The 22,007-nt window shown below is 34.1% G+C and overlaps 1 protein-coding gene across 1 annotated transcript in view; it reads left to right on the top strand.

Moving 5' to 3' along the window:
* Positions 1-20,137, top strand: part of LOC106472404 (synaptogenesis protein syg-2-like) — a 28,468-nt gene extending 8,331 nt beyond the window's left edge. The window contains exons 3-11 of the mRNA XM_022400984.1: positions 2,949-3,152; positions 5,992-6,288; positions 9,012-9,299; positions 12,055-12,348; positions 13,205-13,501; positions 17,387-17,515; positions 17,908-17,935; positions 19,347-19,438; positions 19,905-20,137. Of these exons, the coding sequence (XP_022256692.1) occupies positions 2,949-3,152; positions 5,992-6,288; positions 9,012-9,299; positions 12,055-12,348; positions 13,205-13,501; positions 17,387-17,515; positions 17,908-17,935; positions 19,347-19,438; positions 19,905-20,137 (1,862 nt within the window). The remainder of the gene's footprint in view (positions 1-2,948; positions 3,153-5,991; positions 6,289-9,011; positions 9,300-12,054; positions 12,349-13,204; positions 13,502-17,386; positions 17,516-17,907; positions 17,936-19,346; positions 19,439-19,904) is intronic.
* The last annotated feature ends 1,870 nt before the right edge of the window (positions 20,138-22,007 follow it).

Here is a 22,007-nt window from a genome sequence, read left to right as displayed (position 1 = left end):
TAATACGAAAAACATTCACAAAGGTTAAGAACCGAGTTTCTGGTTGGAATGCACGAAATAAAAAATTGTAGGTGGTCAGACACATGCCGTATTTATAATATATATATATATACTATAAACAAAATCGAATATATCTAATATTAACATACATTTTTATTCGTCACTACCCACGATCATCATATAATGCGTGCATTCCAAAAATCTTCAGAATAGAACCACTTCTTTAACTTTTAACAGCTTTTAACTTGAAAAGTATTTTTAAGTTCTTTTTCAAAATTAGTTTATTTCTTTATAAACTAAAACTTTTCAAAGCGTGTGTTGTCTTATAGCAAAGCCACATCAGGCTATCTGCTGTGTCCACTGGGGGGAATCGAACCTCTGATTTTGGCGTTGTACATCCTGAGACTTATCGCTGTCTCACCGGGGTACCCTCTTCAAAGTAATGGAATTTCTGGATTGAAATATTCTCATTTTCCTTTTTCTTCGACCAATTTTCGATAACTATTATGTCAAACTAACAGAAGCCCACACAAAATTTGCTGTGAAATTAGTATCTTTATTGTATCAGAAGTTTTGTAATGTGCGCGCGCATTTTCAGGGCAGACAGAAACTGAGTATTATTATAATAGATACAAGTAAAGAAATACTTTTCAAAAAAAGGACGTAAATGTAAGGATGGCAAAAACAATGCAAATAAGATGGTAGGGATGGCACTTGCATCATCCCTACATAATAGTGTAGGCACACAGTGGAGTAGAACGTTAACAGACAAAAATAGGATAATTTAAACTCAGTTGTGATTGAATACTTATATATATTGCTACATGGTAATTCTTACCTGTGTTAATATGTAGAGATGACGCAAGTGCCATCCCTACTATCTTGTTTACATTGTTTTTGAAAGATTGATATTAGCCATCCTTACATTTACTTCCTTTTTGGAAAGTTTTTCTTTACTTGTTTGCTTGTTTTTTTTAATTAAATGTTTCAATAGACATAGGAAGGTTGTGTTTATAACCAAGTTCTAAATACAATGAGGTTCCAACTGTAATATTTATTGTTTATCTATTATTTGGCTGATAATTCCTGTTTCACCCTGTATTTAAGCTTTTTAAAGGAACAGTAAATATCTGTACAAAAGCTAACTTCAAAGGGTAATGATAACATCGTTTACACTATAATTGTGATTTTTTAAATTACTCCTAGTTATTAGTAATACTAATAAAATCATAGACCTTGTTTGAAACCATGTCACCTCAGTGAAATTGGTTGACTCCATTATTTTGGTTTTGAGTTATTTTGTAATAAAAAAGAAGCAGAACAAGAAATTCAAACTTTTTGATATGATATTTAGAGACATTCCCAGAACTTGTGACTCACTCATTACATAGATATTGTTATAACAGGAAACACTGTATAGTATTGTAAAGTTCTGATGACCCATTGAGGTAATATTTAAAATACCATTCTGATGATCGATCCCAGCCATCCCTACCAGTGCTGCCACCTGCCTGATAATATGTAAAATTTGAGGCGGAAGTTGAATGGTGTGGGTAAATAACTGTTTAATGACAGCTTAAATTTAATCGCTCATAAAAATATTTAAAACTTGTTTATTATCGGATATATATATATATATATAGTACAATATTTAATGTTCCAACAGCAAAAACTGGTATTAATAGGTACAACAACTACAAAGTTTGTTTTGTTTTTAAATTTCGCGCAAAGCTACATGAAGGCTATCTGCGCTAGCCGTTTCTAATTTAGCAGTGATTGACTAGAGGGAAGGCAACTAGTGAACACCACCCACCGCCATCTCTTGAGCTACATTCTTACCAACGAATTATATAACGCTCCCACGATTGAAAGGGCGAGCATGTTCGATGATTGAGATTCGAACTTGCGACCCTCAAATTGCGAATCGAGTGATTTAACCACCAGGCCACAAGTAAAAGGAGTGAGTTGCGTTATTGTATTCACAAAGTTGCTGCAAATAAACGCAATGGTTATTTTGAACTGATATATAGACTATAGAGAAGGTAGGTAGCCAATAGCGTCAACCGCCAACTTTTGGGAATCTCTGATCTAACCCAATATTGGGAATTGACGGTATCTTTCTAAATGCATCGAGGGTCCCAAAGTGCGGAGTGCGTTTCTGTGACAATGGGACATGAACAATTATTCTCCAGCTTCACAGTTTGAAAATCTAACCACTGGATCACGACCGGCTTCTCTTGTTAAAGAGATAATATGCACACAATATACGCCTGTGAATAATATATATGTAATAACTATATATGCAACGAACATCAATTCTGTCCTTTTTAACTTGTCTATCCATTTCAAGCGTTAATGTTAAATCGAAAAAAACCACAGTGACTGAGTAAAGAGTGTAGCGTTAAAATATGATAGGCCTAATATTAATGCTTTGCTATAAGATTAATCATTTATAATCACTCTTTGTCAGCTGGAAAAAGGCGTTCAAGCCATAATAGTCGTTGCTCTAACAAGTTGTTTATATAAATAATGTTCCGACCACAACTGTGTTCGTTGTGTCTCAGGCGTCCTGATGAGTTCTGTATTGATCAAAACGCGTCGCCAGTAATGGATATAGCAGATATTATGTCGTAGAAATACTTATTATACACTCTTCTTCTTCTTGTAAAACACCAAAGAACTGAATAAAAACGCAGTGTTGAAAATGTAATAGGCTTAATACGAATATTTCATGATAAGAATAATTAATTAAAATCTTGTTTTGCCAGCTTAGAAAAGTCGTTCACAACATAACAACTGCTTTGCTTGTAATAGTATGATAAGAAACATAATACTTCGCTGCTTCAAATCTCTTCTTAATCTTCCCTTATATTATATAGGGATTTTCAGAACATTGAAAAACACATTACAATATACCAGGTACACATATATATTTGTTATTTTTACAGGAAAACCTCGTCCTTCTTTAACCTGGTGGCGAGATTACACCCTTTTAGATGACAACTATACTTTCTGTTCGGATGAGATAGTAGAAAACAGGATCTTCATTCCAGAGCTTGAAAGAGAGGATTTCCGGGTTGTTCTAACTTGTCAGGCATCAAACAATAACATTACAATTCCCGCCTCTACGACAGTCACCTTAAAACTCAACTGTAAGTGTATAGTTAGAGCAAGTATCCTGAAATGTAATTTTATTCCGTGACCAAACCAAGGGACACTGAGAGTAACTATGTCAATTATTTAAGTAGATGGACGTTTCTATGTAAATACCAAGGGACACTGAGAGTAACTATGTCAATTATTTAAGTAGATGGACGTTTCTTTGCAAATACGTGCCTTGAATTTCCTTCTTATGGGAGCTGAACGAATCTGTTTTTTTTTTAAACTTCAAAATATAAATACGTAAAGCTTAAATTTCATATATCACATATAATATTTTATTATGATGATGGAAGGAGAATAAATCATTTGTAAAAACGTTCTATACACAGGTTACAATCAGTATTAAAATTGGATATTGGGATAAATTATGAAATTAGAAAGGTTTATTGAGAAATAAATTATTCATCATTCTAACTAAATTATTTATTTTATTACTTTTCCTTCGAATACTCAACATATCTATGTGAAATAAAACATCATGGAGTGTACTGTTGACCAGCTCTGTTACTTATGTATAAACTTCTGGTGTATATTGTTGACCAGCTCTGTTACTTATGTATACTTTTCTGATATATATTGTTGACCAGCTCTGTTATTTATGTATAAACCTCTGGTACATATTGTTGACCAGTTCTATTATTTATTTATAAACTTCTGGTGTATATTGTTGACCAGCTCTGTTATTTATGTATAAACCTCTGGTACATATTGTTGACCAGTTCTATTATTTATTTATAAACTTCTGGTGTATATTGTTGACCAGCTCTGATTTTTATGTATAAACTTCTGGTGTATATTGATGACCAGCTCTGTTATTTGTGCACAAACTTCTGAATGTTTACAAAAGTAACACTAATTAACAAACGTTAAAACGTAGTTACAGTTTGTACATTATGCTACAGAACAGATAGGTCAGCATCACAATTAAAAAATAGGGACAAAGATTTATTGAATTTAGTCACTTTAAAAAAATATTTGGCAATGAACGCAAAATATATTTGTTTGTTTTTGAATTTCACGCAAAGCTACACGAGGTCAATCTACGCTAGCCGTCCCTAATTTATCAGTGAAAGGCAACTAATTATTACCACCCACCGCCAACTCATAGACTACTCTTTTACCGTCACATTATACCGCCACCACGGTTGAAAGGGCGAGCATGTTTGGTTGGACGAGGACTTGAACCCGCGACTCTCAGATTGCGAGCCAAGCGCCCTAACCAATTACTTTATGTGTCAAATAAAAACAAACATGCTTGAATTTGTCATTTACTTAACGTTAACTTGAAAATATCCAATCACATCTTTTGCATTACCCAATTAATTTATTCACAAGGATCAGCAGTACAAGTTCATATTTTTAGCAAATCTAACAAGTATTGTTTTTTCAATAGTTATCATAATTTCACGAACATATTTTGACTAAAATGATTTTAGTAGTAGCTTAAAAGAAAAACCTTAAATTAAATGAAGATAAATTATAATGCCCTAGATCAAACAAAACGTCTTTACGTTTTCGACAAAAACTAGAAAAGTCATATAAAAATACTTTCGTTTCGATCGACCCGAGTATGTTTCGAGGGTCTACTTACATTCTGACACGTAGCACAAGTTTATGGCACACGACACTGATCAATAATACAATATGTTCCAAAACTAGACGAGACGTCATTACGAAGCAGACGAGAGAAGATATTCTGCCTTTTTAGACACGTTTATGAGACTTCCTTTGTGAGCAAGGCCCCTTGCTCCTTTTCAAGTAGACACCAGAGAACGTATAGAAAACACTGCAACACCACTTCGTGTCTGAAATAGCAAAAACACTTCTACAACATGTCTGTCGTTTAAACTTTCTGCCAACTCCATATAACTCCAGGCCATGGAATTGTGTGGACATCTAAAACAGATCTTGTGTAATCATAAGCTATCGACTACTGAAGAGTAATATGGTTTCTCTGTTTTTATAAAAATGATTAATACGTTGAACGTTTACCAGAAGTGCCATTTGTATACATCAGAAGTCGTACTTAACTATGTAGGCCCGGCATGGCGAGGTGGTTCGAATCCCCGTCCCACCAAACATGCTCGCCCTTTCAACTGTGGAAGCGTTATTACGTGTCGGCCAATCCCACTATTCGTTGGTAAAGAGCATCCCAAGAGTTGGCGGTGGGTGGTGTTGACTAGCTGTCTTCCCTCTAGTCTTTCACTGTTAACTTAGGGATGGCTAGCGCAGATAGCCCTCGTGTAGCTTTCCGCGAAATTAAAAACAAACCGAACTTAACCATGTAATCTACTGGTAATATATATATATGGTGATAGAGAGAAAACGACAGTTCTTTCGAGAAAAATCTCGAATCGCGACCTTGTTTATAATCACCAGTATCACATCTTTGATAGACAGTGGATATGTAGTGGAACATTTACTATTTAATCTATATTACAATATAAAATTTTAATCATATATGCATGAATGTATTTTTACATAAATATAAGAAACCCTATAACCCGAACGTTTTGGAAAGGTTGACCCTGAAGAAGAAAGGTTCACCTTTCGAAAGCGCTCCGATTATAGTGTATCGTATCTTTGTAGTTAATTGATTTCTTCTTTCGTGTTTTCCTAACATCATGAATGTATTTTTTACAAGATATAATAATTAACATGGGTGCAAGCGCCATCTACACACAAGATAGTTAATTAGAAGTAAAACCCGTGAAATTTTGTTTATTATTTGCAACATGTTATCTATCTGTCTAACTATCTGTATGTGTTTATTTGTTCGACTGTTTTCGTTGTGTGTTTTCTCATTTTTAAATATCATTGCACCTCCAGTAAAACCAAGTTCAGTAGAAATTACATCCTCCCAGCGCCCCATGTCTGCCAATCGAGAAGTTAAATTGACCTGTGTCGCCCGCGGTTCAAGGCCTCCTGCAACACTCACGTGGTGGAAAGGATCAGAAAAGGTGGACACCTCTAATGGCAGCGTTGTGACGGAAGGTGAAACAACTACAAGCACTTTTACGTTTTTGCCAACAGTTGAAGATAATGGGAAATACTTAGCTTGTAGAGCAGAAAATACAAAAATTCCCGGAAGTGGCATAGAGGACAGCTTCAACATGGAAGTTCGTTGTAAGTTTGTGAGATAATAAGCTCCATTAAATTATTAAACGTAATATTGGAGTTAATTATGATATACTTAAACATACTATATTTAGAACTAACATTAGATGACGAACAAACTTTGAAACAAATCAGAGAGTGAACAAAGGGTTAATGTTGAAAAACTAGATAATCTTATTTCTTTATTCAGAATGAATTAGATGACGAACAAACTTAAAAACAAATCAGAGAGTAACAAAGGTTAATATTGAAAACTAAATAATTTTATTTCTTTATTCAGAATGAATTAGATTACGAAGAAACTTTGAAACAAATTAGAGAGTGAACAAATGGTTTATATTGAAAAACTAGATAATTTTATTTCTTTATTCAGAATGAATTAGATTACGAACAAACTTTAAAACAAATCAGAGAGTGAACAAAGGGTTAATATTGAAAAACTAGATAATTTTATTTCTTTATTCAGAATGAATTAGATTACGAACAAACTTGGAAACAAATCAGGTAGCGAAAAAGGATTAATGTTGAAAAACTAGATAATTTTACTAATTTTTCTATTTTCACATAACTGTCTTTTCCAACAAAAGGAGTCGTATCACAGAAACACCGGTACACATTACAAATGATTTGAAAATCGAATTTTTTTATCCAGGTGATAACGTAACATACTCAAAGATAAGTAGCTACCCTAACTTGTAACGTTTCTGTATTTCAAATGTTCTCTCACACAATATTAATGATAATTATTACTAGAATTATTACCTAAACCTATTATCATTAGCATGTGACTACGTTACTGCAAGCAAAGCCGGAAATAAACGTTTGATACATAGAAACATATTATATAACGATGAGTGAGAACTCCCCTCGCCATCTAAAATGGTGTATACACTGTGTCTGTTTGTTTTCACTCTCACAAGGCCCCCATACTTTAACTTTCACACAAGATTGGGGTAAATAGAAATAATTTTCTGAACACCCTCGTTTTTCGTTTTTTTTTTTTTTTTTCTTTTACCCTGAATTCTTCCTGAGTCCATAGTCATATGATTTAAATCAAGTCTAAGGTCAACAGATCAAATCTCACGACATAATGTAATGTACCTAGTCTGGATGTATGTCGTCTTCAAACTTTGTGCAGTGTTTATATATCGGAAGTTTCCTGTTTGCTGGGAATAAGTTAGTAATTTATTGCACTTGGGTGTTTTTTTTTTTCGCCCGGGGCCTGGGCATAGCCTGGTGTTCAAGGCTCAATCTGTGGGTCGCGGGTTCGAATCCCCGTCACCGAACACGATCGCCCTTTCAGCCATGGGAGAGTTAAAATGTTATGATCAATCGCATTATTCGTTGATAAAAAGGAGAAGCCCAAGAGTTGACGGTGGGTGGTGTTGACTAGCTGCCTTTCCTCTAATCTATCACCTTTAAATTAGGGACGGTTAGCGCAGATATCCCTCGTGTAGCTTTGCGCGAATTTCAAAACAAACCAAGTCTTTCGCCCAACATTACAGACTGTGCATATCTTGAATGTATATCGAACATTATTTTGTCAGCTGCCCATTGGCGGCTATTGCTTAACAGCGTGCAATTTAATAAAAGTGAATATTCGCTACAACAGAATATTAGATATAAGTGAATATCAAGGGTTTTCTGTTCTGTAGTGTATGTTTGCTCAGCACATTTTCCATACTTCAGTCTATAGTGAAACTCTATATAAAAAGTTATCTGTCTATCAGTGCTTTTAGATATAATTCGTACTTTTCATTGAGCATGTATAAAGGGTTTACTTTCTATTCTTTAGTAAGTAGATATAAAAGATTTTCTGTCTCTCACCGTTTTGTCCCCTTAAACTTTTTACTGGTTATGTATATCTTACATATATGCTATGTATATCTTATGTTTTTCATAACCCACCATAAATACCTTGCTCAGCATTAAATAATTGTTCGTTTATCAGTAGTTTTTTTTCCCTATGCGAGGATAGTTTGCTATAATCAAATATTCTACAGTGTTTATATGCTATACAATGTCCCTCGGTGGATATGTATAACACTGTTACTTGTGTCCCTTGCTCTTTATTTTACGTTGCTTCAGGATTTGTTATCGCTAACCGTTATGTATTTTGGCATCCATTTGTCTCGTTACGCAGTATGTCAAGCGCTATCTATTTTTTAACCATATTATACGTCTAACGTAGGTAGCTCCGTAATCGTGGACTCTGAACTAATGAGAAATATACTTAGATAACAAAAAAAATGTAATTCTACTACTTGTCAAAAACAATACATTTTTGAATCTTGTATTTGTCGTATCGCGTCACAAGTAACATTAAGATAGCTGCTTGGGGAAACTGGTTATTTTCATTATGAATCGTATTAATTTTCTATTCTGTTCGCGCTTTACAAAAATTAAATGACACACGATTAAAATACGTACTTTTGAAAATGAAAATGATAGCACTAGACATGCAAATTTATAAGTTAAGATTTGTTTTCTGTTATTTCAGTAAGTGACAAGTTATTTCGATATTGTACAGCAAGACTACAACAAATATCGACATATTATTTATCATGAAACATTTGCAAAGTATGTGTTGCATGCGACGGAAACATTTGGAAGATTTGATATTCGACTGTTATCTCGGAGTGAGTTAAAATTATATATAATTTAAAGAAACGGTAACTGAATTTTTGGAAGGTAATTCTAATATTTTTAAAAGTTTCTACTTTCGTTACTAGATTCGCCGAAAGTCTCATTAAGAGTGACGTCAAACTCTAAGAACGGTCTACAGGAAGGAGATGACGCTACATTTGGGTGTGATATTAAGGCTAACCCATGGGTGTATAAGATAAAGTGGTATTTCAATGGTGTCGAACTTTTCGGAAACTCGTCATTAGGAGTTCTAATCAGCAGCCAGTCGATGGTTGTACAAAACGTCAAGAGGAGGTTCAGGGGTCTCTTTTCCTGTTCAGCTACAAACAGTGAAGGTCTGGGTACCAGTGACGAGATCTTTCTGAAGGTTAAGTGTACGTTGTTTAATCTTACAAACTATTTTTTTTTGTGTATGCTTATTTTGTATTAGAGCAGTAAGCAATAGCACTAACTTATCATAACCTATACATCTATACGTCTAAACGCAGTTTAAGTGAAATACTGAACAAACTTTCAACACTTTTGGCACTTCTTGGTATAACCTATACATCTAAACGCAGTTTAAGAGAAATACTGAACAAACTTTCAACACTTTTGGCACTTCTAGGTATAACCTATACATCTAAACGCAGTTTAAGTGAAATACTGGACAAACTTTCAACACTTTTGGCACTTCTAGGTATAACCTATACATCTATACGTCTAAAAGCAGTTTAAGTGAAATACTGGACAAACTTTCAACACTTTTGGCACTTCTAGGTATAACCTATACATCTAAACGCAGTTTAAGTGAAATACTGGACAAACTTTCAACACTTTTGGCACTTCTAGGTATAATCTATACGTCTAAACGCAGTTTAAGAGAAACACTGAACACACTTTCAACACGTTTGGCACTTCTAGGTATAACCTATACATTTAAAAGCAGTTTAATTGAAATACTGAACAAACTTTCAACACTTTGGCACTTCTAGGTATAACCTATACATCTAAAAGCAGTTTAATTGAAATACTGAACAAACTTTCAACACTTTTGGCACTTCTAGGTATAACCTATACATCTAAAAGCAGTTTAATTGAAATACTGAACAAACTTTCAACACTTTTGGCACTTCAAGATTATCATTAGTCCAACCGAACACTGGTATTGTGACTACAGATCAATCTTGATAATTATAATTTGATAACGAGAACCAGGAAAAGAGAAGTTCAGATTACGTGCATACCGTTGAACATTGTATTAAATGTGGTGTTATAACCTTCGCCAACGAAGGTGGATGGAGGTTTTGTTTTTATCCCTGTGTATGTGTTTTTTTCTTCTTGTGTGTGTGTGTTTGTTTGTGTGCTTGTCAGTAAGATTTCTCGAAAACGGTTGAACAGATTTGGACAAAAGTTGGTATACATTGGACTGTGAACCAAGCTAGAAGTGATTAGTTTTTGGAGTGTCAAGTTCACGGCAAGATCACGAAAATAAAAAAAATCCCCATCTGTTAATATGGGGACCGATTTTTCACACTATTTTTGCTCGATAACTCGGTCAAAAATTATCGAATATCATTCCTCAAACTAAATTCTGTCCTCAGGAAATGTTCAATCTCTTTTATTATCACAGTTGTATTAAAACATTTTATAGAAAAGTTAATATAAAAATCCCAAGAAGGGACAGTTAATTAGTGCACCGAACTAACTCGGTACAACTTCTGGCAGCAGACTAAGGATTGTATAAATGATAAATAAATACTGTCCCCGATATCATGTCTTGGAGGTTACAGCGCTCTACTCACAATCTGCAATTCGCGGGATCGAAACTCAGAACAGAGCAATTTCGCTTTTCAACTCTCATGACGTTATAATATGACGGTTATTACCACACGTTGTTAACAAGTAGACCAAGAATGGGCGGTGGGTGCTTCCAGCCGCTTTCGTCGGCAGCTCTTAATTAGAGACACGGCACTTGTAAACGTCATAATTTCTTGGCAAGGTGCCAAATAAGTTTAAGCTGGAGTAGTTCAATCGTGATTATAAAAATAAGTGTTAAAGTGTCTGTATTCTGTTGAATGTGATCGTTAGATGTCACATTTAGTACGATAATTCTAAGTCATTTATCATTATTATAATATATCTCCACAAACGGAAGAACGTTCTTTAAATATACTATTATTCAACGTACTGTTTAGTTTCGTACAAACTGGTCAACTAGAAATATTAAACAAGGGTCATGTAAAGTGGACAACTGAGAGCAGATTTTAACTTCGGGTCAGAGCGTGCTAGAGACCGCAACGTCAGTTTTAAGAGATCTGCGTGACAGACTGGGTTTGAATTATTTCATTCTTTGCTTGTATTTTACTGAAGAATCTTGAGACTTACTTGATCTAGAAATCAGAATAAGTCATAATATTCTCTAGATTTTGACAAATGAAGACTGAGTTAACGTAACGTTTTCAAGTGTAAAGAGGATGGAATGTATGGCTAACACAGGTTAACGTAACGTTTTCAAGTGTAAAGAGGATGGAATGTATGGCTAACACAGGTTAACGTAACGTTTTCAAGTGTAAAGAGGATGGAATGTATGGCTAACACAGGTTAACGCAACGTTTTCAAGTGTAAAGAGGATGGAATGTATGGCTAACACAAGTTAACGTAACGTTTTCAAGTGTAAAGAGGATGGAATGTATGGCTAACACAGGTTAACGTAACGTTTTCAAGTGTAAAGAGGATGGAATGTATGGCTAACACATGTTAACGTAAGGTTTTCAAGTGTAAAGAGGATGGAATATATGGCTAACACAGGTTAACGTAACGTTTTCAAGTGTAAAGAGGGATGGAATGTATGGCTAACACAGGTTAACGTAACGTTTTCAAGTGTAAAGAGGATATAATGTATGGCTAACACATATACGGATTTGTAATATATACACATACATTCTATCACATCTAAACTTGAACAAGCTGAGTTAACTCAGTAAAACGTTGTGTTCCTATATTTATCAAAATATTGGGTTATTTTTTGATTCTGCACGAGTCACAACAATTTATGATAAACTAATTTTTTGCTACTGGATATTAGACACTTTCGTTGTTAGTTTGGTGGTTGTAGTTTTTAAATAGTAACCATTTGTTTTTCTCCAGATTCTCCAGTATGCCAACCAGGCCAAAAGTTAAATTATGGAGCCATACATTTAGAAACTATTCAAGTTCAATGTAAGTTGGATTCGGATCCAAACGATATCACATTTTACTGGCGATTCAACAGTTCTACAAAAGTTACAGATAATATCCCCCACTCGGTTTCTGGGAACAAGTATGAAAGCACAGCATCTTACACTATAGAGACAGACGAAGACTATGGAACTCTGTTGTGCTGGGGGGAAAACAAAATAGGAATTCAGAAAGATCCCTGCATCTTTAAAGTAATGCATGCAGGTAAGATTGCGTTTTTTCTTCTTCTCTAGGCTTGATTTTATTAAAGTGTAATATATGTCGTTTTTGATATACTCTAAACCAAACATACTTAACTGAATTACATTCCTTTGTTACGTCACTTCCTGTTATTCCTTTGTTACGTCACTTCCTGGTTTGGAATGAAGAAAAATGTCGTAGAAAAGAGTGTAAATGCCATAAGTTTTGGATGAATTGCTGTTGTACTAATGCTAATCTACACATTAGGCTACCTGTGCTCTGTTCACCTCAGATTGTAAGTCTGTAAGCTTACCACTGACTCACAGAAGACATCTGGATGACATGCGGAACAAACTTTATAGCGAGTATATTCTTTCCATTCCAAATATTCACTTAAGATTTGTAAGTTTTGTTTTTGGAGAGAGAAAAAGCTACTAACCACAGTTTGTAGCATCGCCGGTTGTTTCTCAATAATTCAGGACAGAGACAACTCACGGAAACAAGTGTGGAACATTTTCTAATCTCTCCCAGACTAACTAATGGATATTTAAAAGTGTGGAATATATCTTTCTTATGTATTCTAAAACATATGCATTTGACGTAGTTACGAAATGACGTCCTCCTCTTCTTTATGAAGGTTAAAAATGTCATAATGTCGTAATTTCTGTATAAAATATTTTTTTAAATGTATCGCACGTAGGCTTATAATATTCAAAATACGTACTTACAATTTTAATATAGTTTTTAATTCTATAAGATGAATAATTAATAAATACAATATGGAGCAACTACGATAGTCTAAGATATACTCTTCAGTGTTTCGCGTGAGAAACATCTCAGATTTAGGGAAACAAGAGTGAACTGTTACAATCTCTCCCAGAACCACCAGATCCAGTAGAAAACTGCTCGGTGTTTAACCGTACAACACAACAGATTCTCATAAAGTGCCTTGAAGGATTTGACGGAGGGTTGGATCAAACATTCCTGGTTGAAGTCTACAAGAAAGAAAGTAGAGCTCTCCATTCTAAAGTTTCTTCACCTGTGCCAGTATTTCCCCTGAATAATCTTACTCCAGGATCGTTTTACACGCTCTTAGTTTATGCGGTAAATCGCAGAGGACGGAGCTCCGCTGTTACTCTTACTACGAGCACCATAAGACTGGCTGAAAAATTGACAGGTAAGAAGTGTGTTTTGTTTGTTTGTTCTTGGGTATCGAACCCCAATTGTTAGCGGCATAAACCTTCAGACTTACTGCTGAGACACTTGGAGGCGTTTTCTGATTGTCTGTTTTGGAATATACTGTTTAGATGTCTACCTCGAAATTCACGAAGCCTGCAATATGCAAGATATTGCCCCGAGAAATAATTCCACGCAAATAGAGATATCATTATCAGCCATTATGGATTGCAAACACTTGTTTTACTTCGTTAAGAAAATGTTACTTTTCTTGTTACAGGTTCACACTTCTGTGTTTTGAAGCTCTAACAGTGTATTTCGAATATTCCGATTAATTGTAACAAAGTTGATTAAAAGAAGTGAACACTGGTTTAATTTAAACTCAGTCATTTTTATCATTCTGAATATTATTATTTTCAGTAAATAAAAATAACACAATACCTTTTTCTACATCAGTTCCATGGATCATTTCTCATAACTTTTGGGATTGTTTTTGCTTTCATTGTGATACCAGTCTCACTGTCCTTAAGAAAAATTGTACCATCTATCATTGACGTATTACCTTCGTAACGTAAACATTTAACAACAAATGTAATTATTATTTATATACAACAGCATAAGTCACGTAACATAATGAAAGTGTACGAGTATGTCTTATTAAGCACGATCAGTAGGTTTTATAATGTAACTTAGCATCAGAATAGATGACAACTCACGTGAGTTTGTCAAGCAAAATGCGTACAATCCAGAGATTCAGTCCCGTTAATAGAACATTCTATTGTCTAATGTTTCATAAATAGCACGTGTAAACTAAATATTATAGATTAATTTACGTAATTTCACCAAAAGGGGGACGAAGACCGCCTGGAATGATCACCTGTTTTAATCACTTGCACCATTATGAGGTAGTGTGTTGTCTGTCAGTTCAGTTGACACTAAAATGACGTCACGTAAGGGACACTTAACGTTGCGGTTTGTACTGTCGTGATGTCGGTAAAACGTGCGTATGCAATGAATCACGAGAATAATTATGCACTCTGTAGGCTACAACATAGTATGACATATGAAATAAAAATATGTTACTCTTAATTTTGATTTTATTTACTCTTGAAACAGAACACTTTCGGGGACCCAGCGAAAGTACATATGGTATATTTATTTTATGTTGACATAAGTATGCAAACGTATTATATTCGTATAAGCCATATACTTTTAAATATAAGGTTCGCTTAAATTTAACGAACGACGTAATTTACTAGAGACTTTGAGTTAATATTGTATTCAAATATACACACTCAAACATATACATATATAAACCATACTTAGTTAGTGATCCTAGAATTACAGGAGAGATAAATCTAGCTCTGGGCGCGTTATTATTATTATTTTATTTCATTTAAAGGTAACTCAATAAATATTTGGTCATATAATTACTAGTAAGTGCTAAACAATTTTCATTGATAAAATTAACACCACTTGTCACAGAATAATATTGGAAAATAGCTACACTGTTTATAAACCAGAGAAGTGTCTATGGGAAGTGGTTGTACTGTTTAGTTATCAGGCAAATGTCTATGGGAAATGGTTGTAATGATAAGTTATCAGGCAAGTGTCTATGGGAAGTTGTTGTACTATCTAGTTATCAGGCAAGTGTCTATGGGAAATTGTTGTAATGATTAGTTATCAGGCAAGTGTCTATGGCAAATTGTTGTACAGTTTAGTTAATAGGCAAGTGTCTATGGGAAATGGTTGTACTGTTTAGTTATCAGGCAAATGCCTATGGGAAATGGTTGTAATGATTAATTATCAGGTAAGTGTCTATGGGAAATTGTTGTACAGTTTAGTTAATAGGCAAGTGTCTATGGAAAATTGTTGTAATGATTAGTTATCAGTCAAGTGTCTATGGGAAATTGTTTTATTGTTTAGTTATCAGGCAAGTGTCTATGGGAAATTGTTTTACTGTTTAGTTATCAGGCAAGTGTCTGTTGAAATAGTTTAAATTTTCAGCTGCCAAACGAGCGTATGTCGCGAGTAAATATTTTTTCAGTTAGCAGGTATCGTGTAATTACTAGTCTATTATAAATTATTATATTGTTCAATATTAACGGTAAGAAGAGAGAGAAAATTACATTTGTAGAGAATTCCCTCTGTATAAACTTTCAGAAGAACGCTTTAAAGAAGTGAGCACATTTTATAAGGGGCCTAATTCGTGTAATGCAATGCAAACATAGATCGTGTGAAACTGGCAGCTTAACAAATCTCCTTCATAAAAAAATGATAATGGAATACCTTATCACTTTATCAGCATTAACTAACAAGGATAGAATTTCCTCTTGCTAAAGCAATGTCTAGTTCCACGTTTGTACCATGCTGAGTTTTTTGTTTGTCAAAAAGTTGTTAGTTTCTTTAATCAATAAATTTGTTGCCTCATTTGATGTTCAGGATTCATATGAACCTACTGTGATATTATAAGATAATATTCTCATTTTCCAAGAGTTTATGTAGGATTCGTTTATGTAGGAGTCGCTTGAACCTAGTGTGATATTATAAGATAATGTTCTCATAATGTTCTTATGTAGGATTCACTTGAACCTAGTGTGGTATTATAAGATAATATTCTCATTTTCCAAGAATTTATGTAGGATTCACTTGAACCTAGTGTGATATTATAAAATAGTATTCTGATTTTCCAAGAGTTTATGTAGGATTCACTTGAACCTAGTGTGATATTATAAGATAATATTCTCATTTTCCAAGAATTTATGTAGGATTCACTTGAACCTACTGTGATATTATAAGATTTCTCACTTTCTAAGAATTTATGTAGGATTCACTTGAACTTAGTGTGATATTATAAGATAATGTTCTCATAATGTTCTTATGTAGGATTCACTTGAACCTAGTGTGGTATTATAAGATAATGTTCTCATAATGTTCTTATGTAGGATTCATTTGAATCTAGTGTGATATTATAAGATAATATTCTCATTTTCCAAGAGTTTATGTATGATTCACTTGAACCTAGTGTGATATTATAAGATAATATTCTCACTTTCTAAGAGTTTATGTAGGATTCACTTGAACCTAGTGTGGTATTATAAGATAATATTCTGATTTTCCAAGAATTTATGTAGGATTCACTTGAACCTAGTGTGATATTATAAGATAATATTCTCACTTTCTAAGAGTTTATGTAGGATTCACTTGAACCTAGTGTGGTATTATAAGATAGTATTCTGATTTTCCAAGAGTTTATTTAGGATTCACTTGAACCTACTGTGATATTATAAGATCATATTCTCACTTTCTAAGAGTTTATGATGAGGATACCTTTCCTAAAACTGTATATTTAATGATGAAAACAGTGACTACAGACAAGAAAAAACAACAACCCTACAACCTAAAGACTTTTACCCTAATATCTTATTCACTTGCACTTTACATAAATATACATTAAGCAATGGTTATTAAAGAATTTTATGCTTAATTTATCATGGTGATATTAGATATGTGGTCATTAGAAAATTTTCACCGTAATCTTAGTAACGTAGACTATGATTTAAATGTTTTAGCCACATTATTGTTTTGTTTGTTTGAATTTATGCACAAAGCTCCACAATGGGTTATCTGTGCTCTGCCCACCACGGGTATCGATACCGGGTTTCTAGCGTTGTAAGTCCGCAGACATACCTCTGTGCCACTAGGGGGCGCCACATTATTACCTTCTAAGCTTCAGTGAAGAATATTCCTGTTATGGTGAAATATGTCTAGTTTTGAGATAAGGATTGTTTAATGAAATTCTTACATTTATTTGGCTCCAGGAGATTAATTTCTAGAAGGCTGGCCTAACTATATTGAGAACGTAATTAATTATCTATTTTTCTAGGCGAGAAAGCTGGAATGTTTGTTTCCAGTTCAATATTAGCAGTATTCATTGGAGCGACAGTTGCCTTGATCCTTTTGGTGTTGATCTTGATTGTCGTGGTGAAGATAAGAAAGAAGAGGATATTGAAAGGTACTTTGATGTTTCTTCCGAACAGTGTAACGATTTGGTAAATTGAAATTCCTTTATTATTTCAATAGCTTTTTTTTTTCTATAGATGTAATAAGATTATCTGCGAGCTTCTTGCTGTTGTGTTTTTTAAATGTACGTATCATCTTCGTTGCTTTTATTGTAAACTTAAACTTTTCATGATCCAAGTCAACAGAATAGAATACTAATTCTGCTCTTCTTATGATGCGAAATATTCTAATACACGTTTTGGTTATCAATATTTACTTAATTTGTTATTTAATTTCATGAAGTATTTTCCTCCGTATAATGAAACCACTCAATATATAACGAAAAGGAGAAACTCGTTTAATTTTGCTCATACTTCAATTATATTTTTTTCATTTCCATGTCAGTTCAGCAAGAGAATGATCCAGCGAACAAGTAAGTCTATTTTATCACTACCTTTAAAAAAGGTATTACTGATGTTTCTAATGTTTACTAATTTACGGGTTACTAATGTTTATTATTTACCACATACAGAGGTGTTTATTGTTAAGAAATGACTCATACACTGAAGTTAGTATAGAAATCAATCATATTTGTAAGTTCTAGTTGATAGACAATAGTTGTAGCCTATTAGAAACAACTTAACAAAGGTCTAGACTGGAGCCAGGTGTGGATTTTATATAACTTTATCTTCAAACATTTTTTTATTCATCATAAGTCGTACTTAACTATGTAGGCCCGGCATGGCGAGGTGGTTCGAATCCCCGTCTCACCAAACATGCTCGCCCTTTCAACTGTTGAAGCGTTATAATGTGTCGGCCAATCCCACTATTCGTTAGTAAAGAGCATCCCAAGAGTTGGCGGTGGGTGGTGTTGACTAGCTGTCTTCCGTCTAGTCTTACACTGCTAAATTAGGGACGGCTAGCGCACATAGCCCTCGTGTAGCTTTGCGCGAAATTCAAAACAAACAAACAAACAAAATTCAGAAATTACGTTGGTTTCTTTCTTTGTGTTGTTGAAAATCACGCAAAGCTACACAAGGGATATTCGATTTATCCATCAATAACTTAGAGACTAGTGGGAAGATTAGTTATAGATTAGTCTATAACTAGTTATAGACTAGTGGGAAGGTACTCACCGCCAGCTCTTGGGCTACTCTATTTGAAAAGTGAGATTGATCGCCACATATAACTCCACCACAGCTGAAACGGTGAGTACGATCGGCGATGGAATTCGAAATTGCCAGTGTTCTAACTATCAGCCCATACTAGGCCTCAGCCCATACTAGGCCGGGGGCAGTTATACTCACAACATCTATAGGAAGTTCACCGAGATATTTCAATCTGAAACATTTGTAAAATTATAACCATTTGTTGAGCTAGGATTAGCTTCACTGTTTAATATAGACATTCAGTAATTTACAAATTTGTTTGAACTTAAATTTTAATTCACAACTTTTCAAATATATCTGAACACTTAAGAGATTGGGCCTAACCAAACTTTACCTTTATGGTTGGTTGGAAATGTTTTTATTCCTAACTATGCATTTAAAACATTTCATAAAGAACAATGTTAATGAAAGGATTATTTATTCAAATGTTTGACAACAAATATGTCTATAATACATTTTGTTAACTGCCGTTAAAGCTGTAATATTGAACGTTTATAGGTGTTTAATACATTCTTAATTGTTAACGTATATAGTGTTTAAGATTAACCATTTCGAATCTAACTACATGTATGTATGTATATACTTCAGACCAATGTTTTCAATTAGCAAAAACAAATATCTATTGGTTGAAGACTGAAATTCTGAGTATGTAAATATATATGCATATTACTGTAGACCAGAGGCATCGCTCAAGAAAACCGTTAGTGACGTCACTGAAGGCCCGGATATAATACCAGCAAAAAACATGAGTATGGACATTTATTTAGGTTTGTGATAATAAGTGTTCTGTATCCTTAAAAGTGATTATAACGTATTGGATTATAAAAAGAGATTTGCATAACACTTTCATGGCTTACATGGAGCTTGAAAAGATAAGCAAATCATATATATATATATGCATATTAGTTAGCTGAAATTTTAAAATGTTTAAAAAGTCTAATTTAAATCAATGTTGCTCTTTTATTTTTGTTAATACATACTTGGTCATCTGTACTTTATCGTTTCTAAAATTACAATTTTTCTTTGCGCTTAAAACCCTGAATATAAACGAATAATTAATCTTCTCACTCTTCTAGTAAGCAATAAGCTTCCATAACAAGAATCTAACTAATATATATATTATTTTCTTCATGTATACTGATGTTTTTCATTAACTACTAACTGTTTTACTGTGGTTGAGCTGGATTTATGTAAACGTTCAAAAAATAACTTGTTTTCATTATACATTTCCAGCATGCTACGATAATGATCCAGACCAGAAGTTTTTCCAGTTCCATGCCACACCTTCTTCTACACGTAGCTATTCTACAGATGGAGAATTATTGGATATCACTCCTTCGTCAAGTAAAGGAACGATTTACATGCCAGAAATGTCATACAGGAGCCCCATACATAAGTCCGATATCAGATCGGGAAATCTGACCTCACCATATGCAAGTTTATGTTTTTTTCGTTTGTTTACTTAGTATTAAGAACAAAGCTACACAATGCTGTTTCTACCACGGGTATCGAAACCAGATATTTAACGTTATAAGTCCTCTTACTTGCTTCTGAGCTTCCGGCGGCCTAAGTTTATGTTTCTCTAGATTATTCCGCGGACATGAACTGTGCTAAAGAGGTTTAGAGGTCTTTCATTTATAAATTTATTTATTTTTTTTACCCACACTACTTATCAAAGTTAACACGTCCCCCGGTAGGACAGCGGTAAGTTTACGGTCTTACAAAGCTAGAATCCGGGGTTCAATTACCCGCGGCGGACACAACAGATAGCCCAACGTGACTTTGCTCTAAGACAGACAGACAAAGTTAACACAATAACTGAACCATCTCCATACCTAGATATACCGAGGTACATTTTGACCCGTACTGTGTACTTCTTTGCTATGGTTGCCAATTGTTATATTAAAATAAAGTTATTATATCTGATATTATATTTTTTTACTATTGACATTAATACATTGTTTTACTATTGACATTAATACATTGCCCCTTCTAAAAAATGAATTATAAAAGTGAAGAAAGCTGTATAGAAATAAACGTTTTTCCTGTTGTCTTAGAATAAATCAATATTGAGCTATCTGCTGTACCTACCACCGAAGAATCGAACCCCGAATTTTAGCATTTTAAGTTCGTAAACTTACCGCTGAAAATAAAAGAGAAAATACCTTTATTCAAAACATGCATATTTACTAAATCATTGTTTAGTTAATTTGTTTACATTCAACTATAAGTATAATTTGGTATAACGAAAATATCAAGTCAATACATCAGGTCATCATCAGAAGGTCGAAACGTTGTTACTTGTTTTGTGTTTTTAAATAAAAGTTTTTAATATCCATATAAGCCGTCTCTACTACATATATATTGTCTTCAAGTGCGTATATATGTAGTAGAGACGGCTTATATTCAAAATGTGCGACTCTTGATTGAGTCGAATCATTCCTATATCCTAAGTGATACATCATTTTCCTGATGACGAGGAATTGTCTTCAAGTGGGTTCCTCGTCATCAGGAAAATGATGTATCACTTAGGATATAGGAATGATTCGACTCAATCAAGAGTCGAACATTTTGAATATAAGCCGTATCTACTACATATATATTGTCTTCAAGTGGGTTCCTCGTCATCAGGAAAATGATGTATCACTTAGGATATAGGAATGATTCGACTCAATCAAGAGTCGCACATTTTGAGTATAGGACGTTTCAACTCCTATTATCCAAGTGAAACACAGACAGACTTGTACACCAAATACAAGTGTTTATTGATTTATTGACATTGCACATTTGGACTTCAAACTTCTTCATTTTGTTTGTTGATATCTTAATATTTTTCAGCTTTCTGTTTAATGAGCTCAGGTTCAAGGTTCAGTGAAAACTTTAGGTGAATAATTATCCTTCTTGCAACTGCCTTTTATTGAACCCAGACATCAGATACCAGGCATGTCTAGAATACTGCAAGAGATGTAGACTGGCCAGCACCAACATCCATATTTGACCGAATAGAGTCGTATTATCTCACCAAGAGTGTCTTCACCATAATTTATATTATTGTAGACAGGCATTATCTCTGGTTTCGTCTTGCCATCAGGTAGTACGTCTACATCCTCGTGTGTAGAACAGGCTTCGTCTTGCCATCAGGTTGTATGTCTACATCCTCGTGTGTAGAACTGGTTTAATCTTGCCATCAGTTAGTATGTCTACATCCTCGTGTATAGAACTGGTTTCGTCTTGCCATCAGGTAGTATGTCTACATCCTCGTGTGTAGAACTGGTTTCGTCTTGCCATCAGTTAGTATGTCTACATCCTCATGTGTAAAACTAGTTTCGTCTTGCC

Source organism: Limulus polyphemus, unplaced genomic scaffold (assembly GCF_000517525.1).
Source record: "Limulus polyphemus unplaced genomic scaffold, Limulus_polyphemus-2.1.2 Scaffold5303, whole genome shotgun sequence".
NCBI classification, from domain to species: domain Eukaryota; kingdom Metazoa; phylum Arthropoda; class Merostomata; order Xiphosura; family Limulidae; genus Limulus; species Limulus polyphemus.
This window is presented reverse-complemented; position numbering and strand designations above follow the sequence as displayed.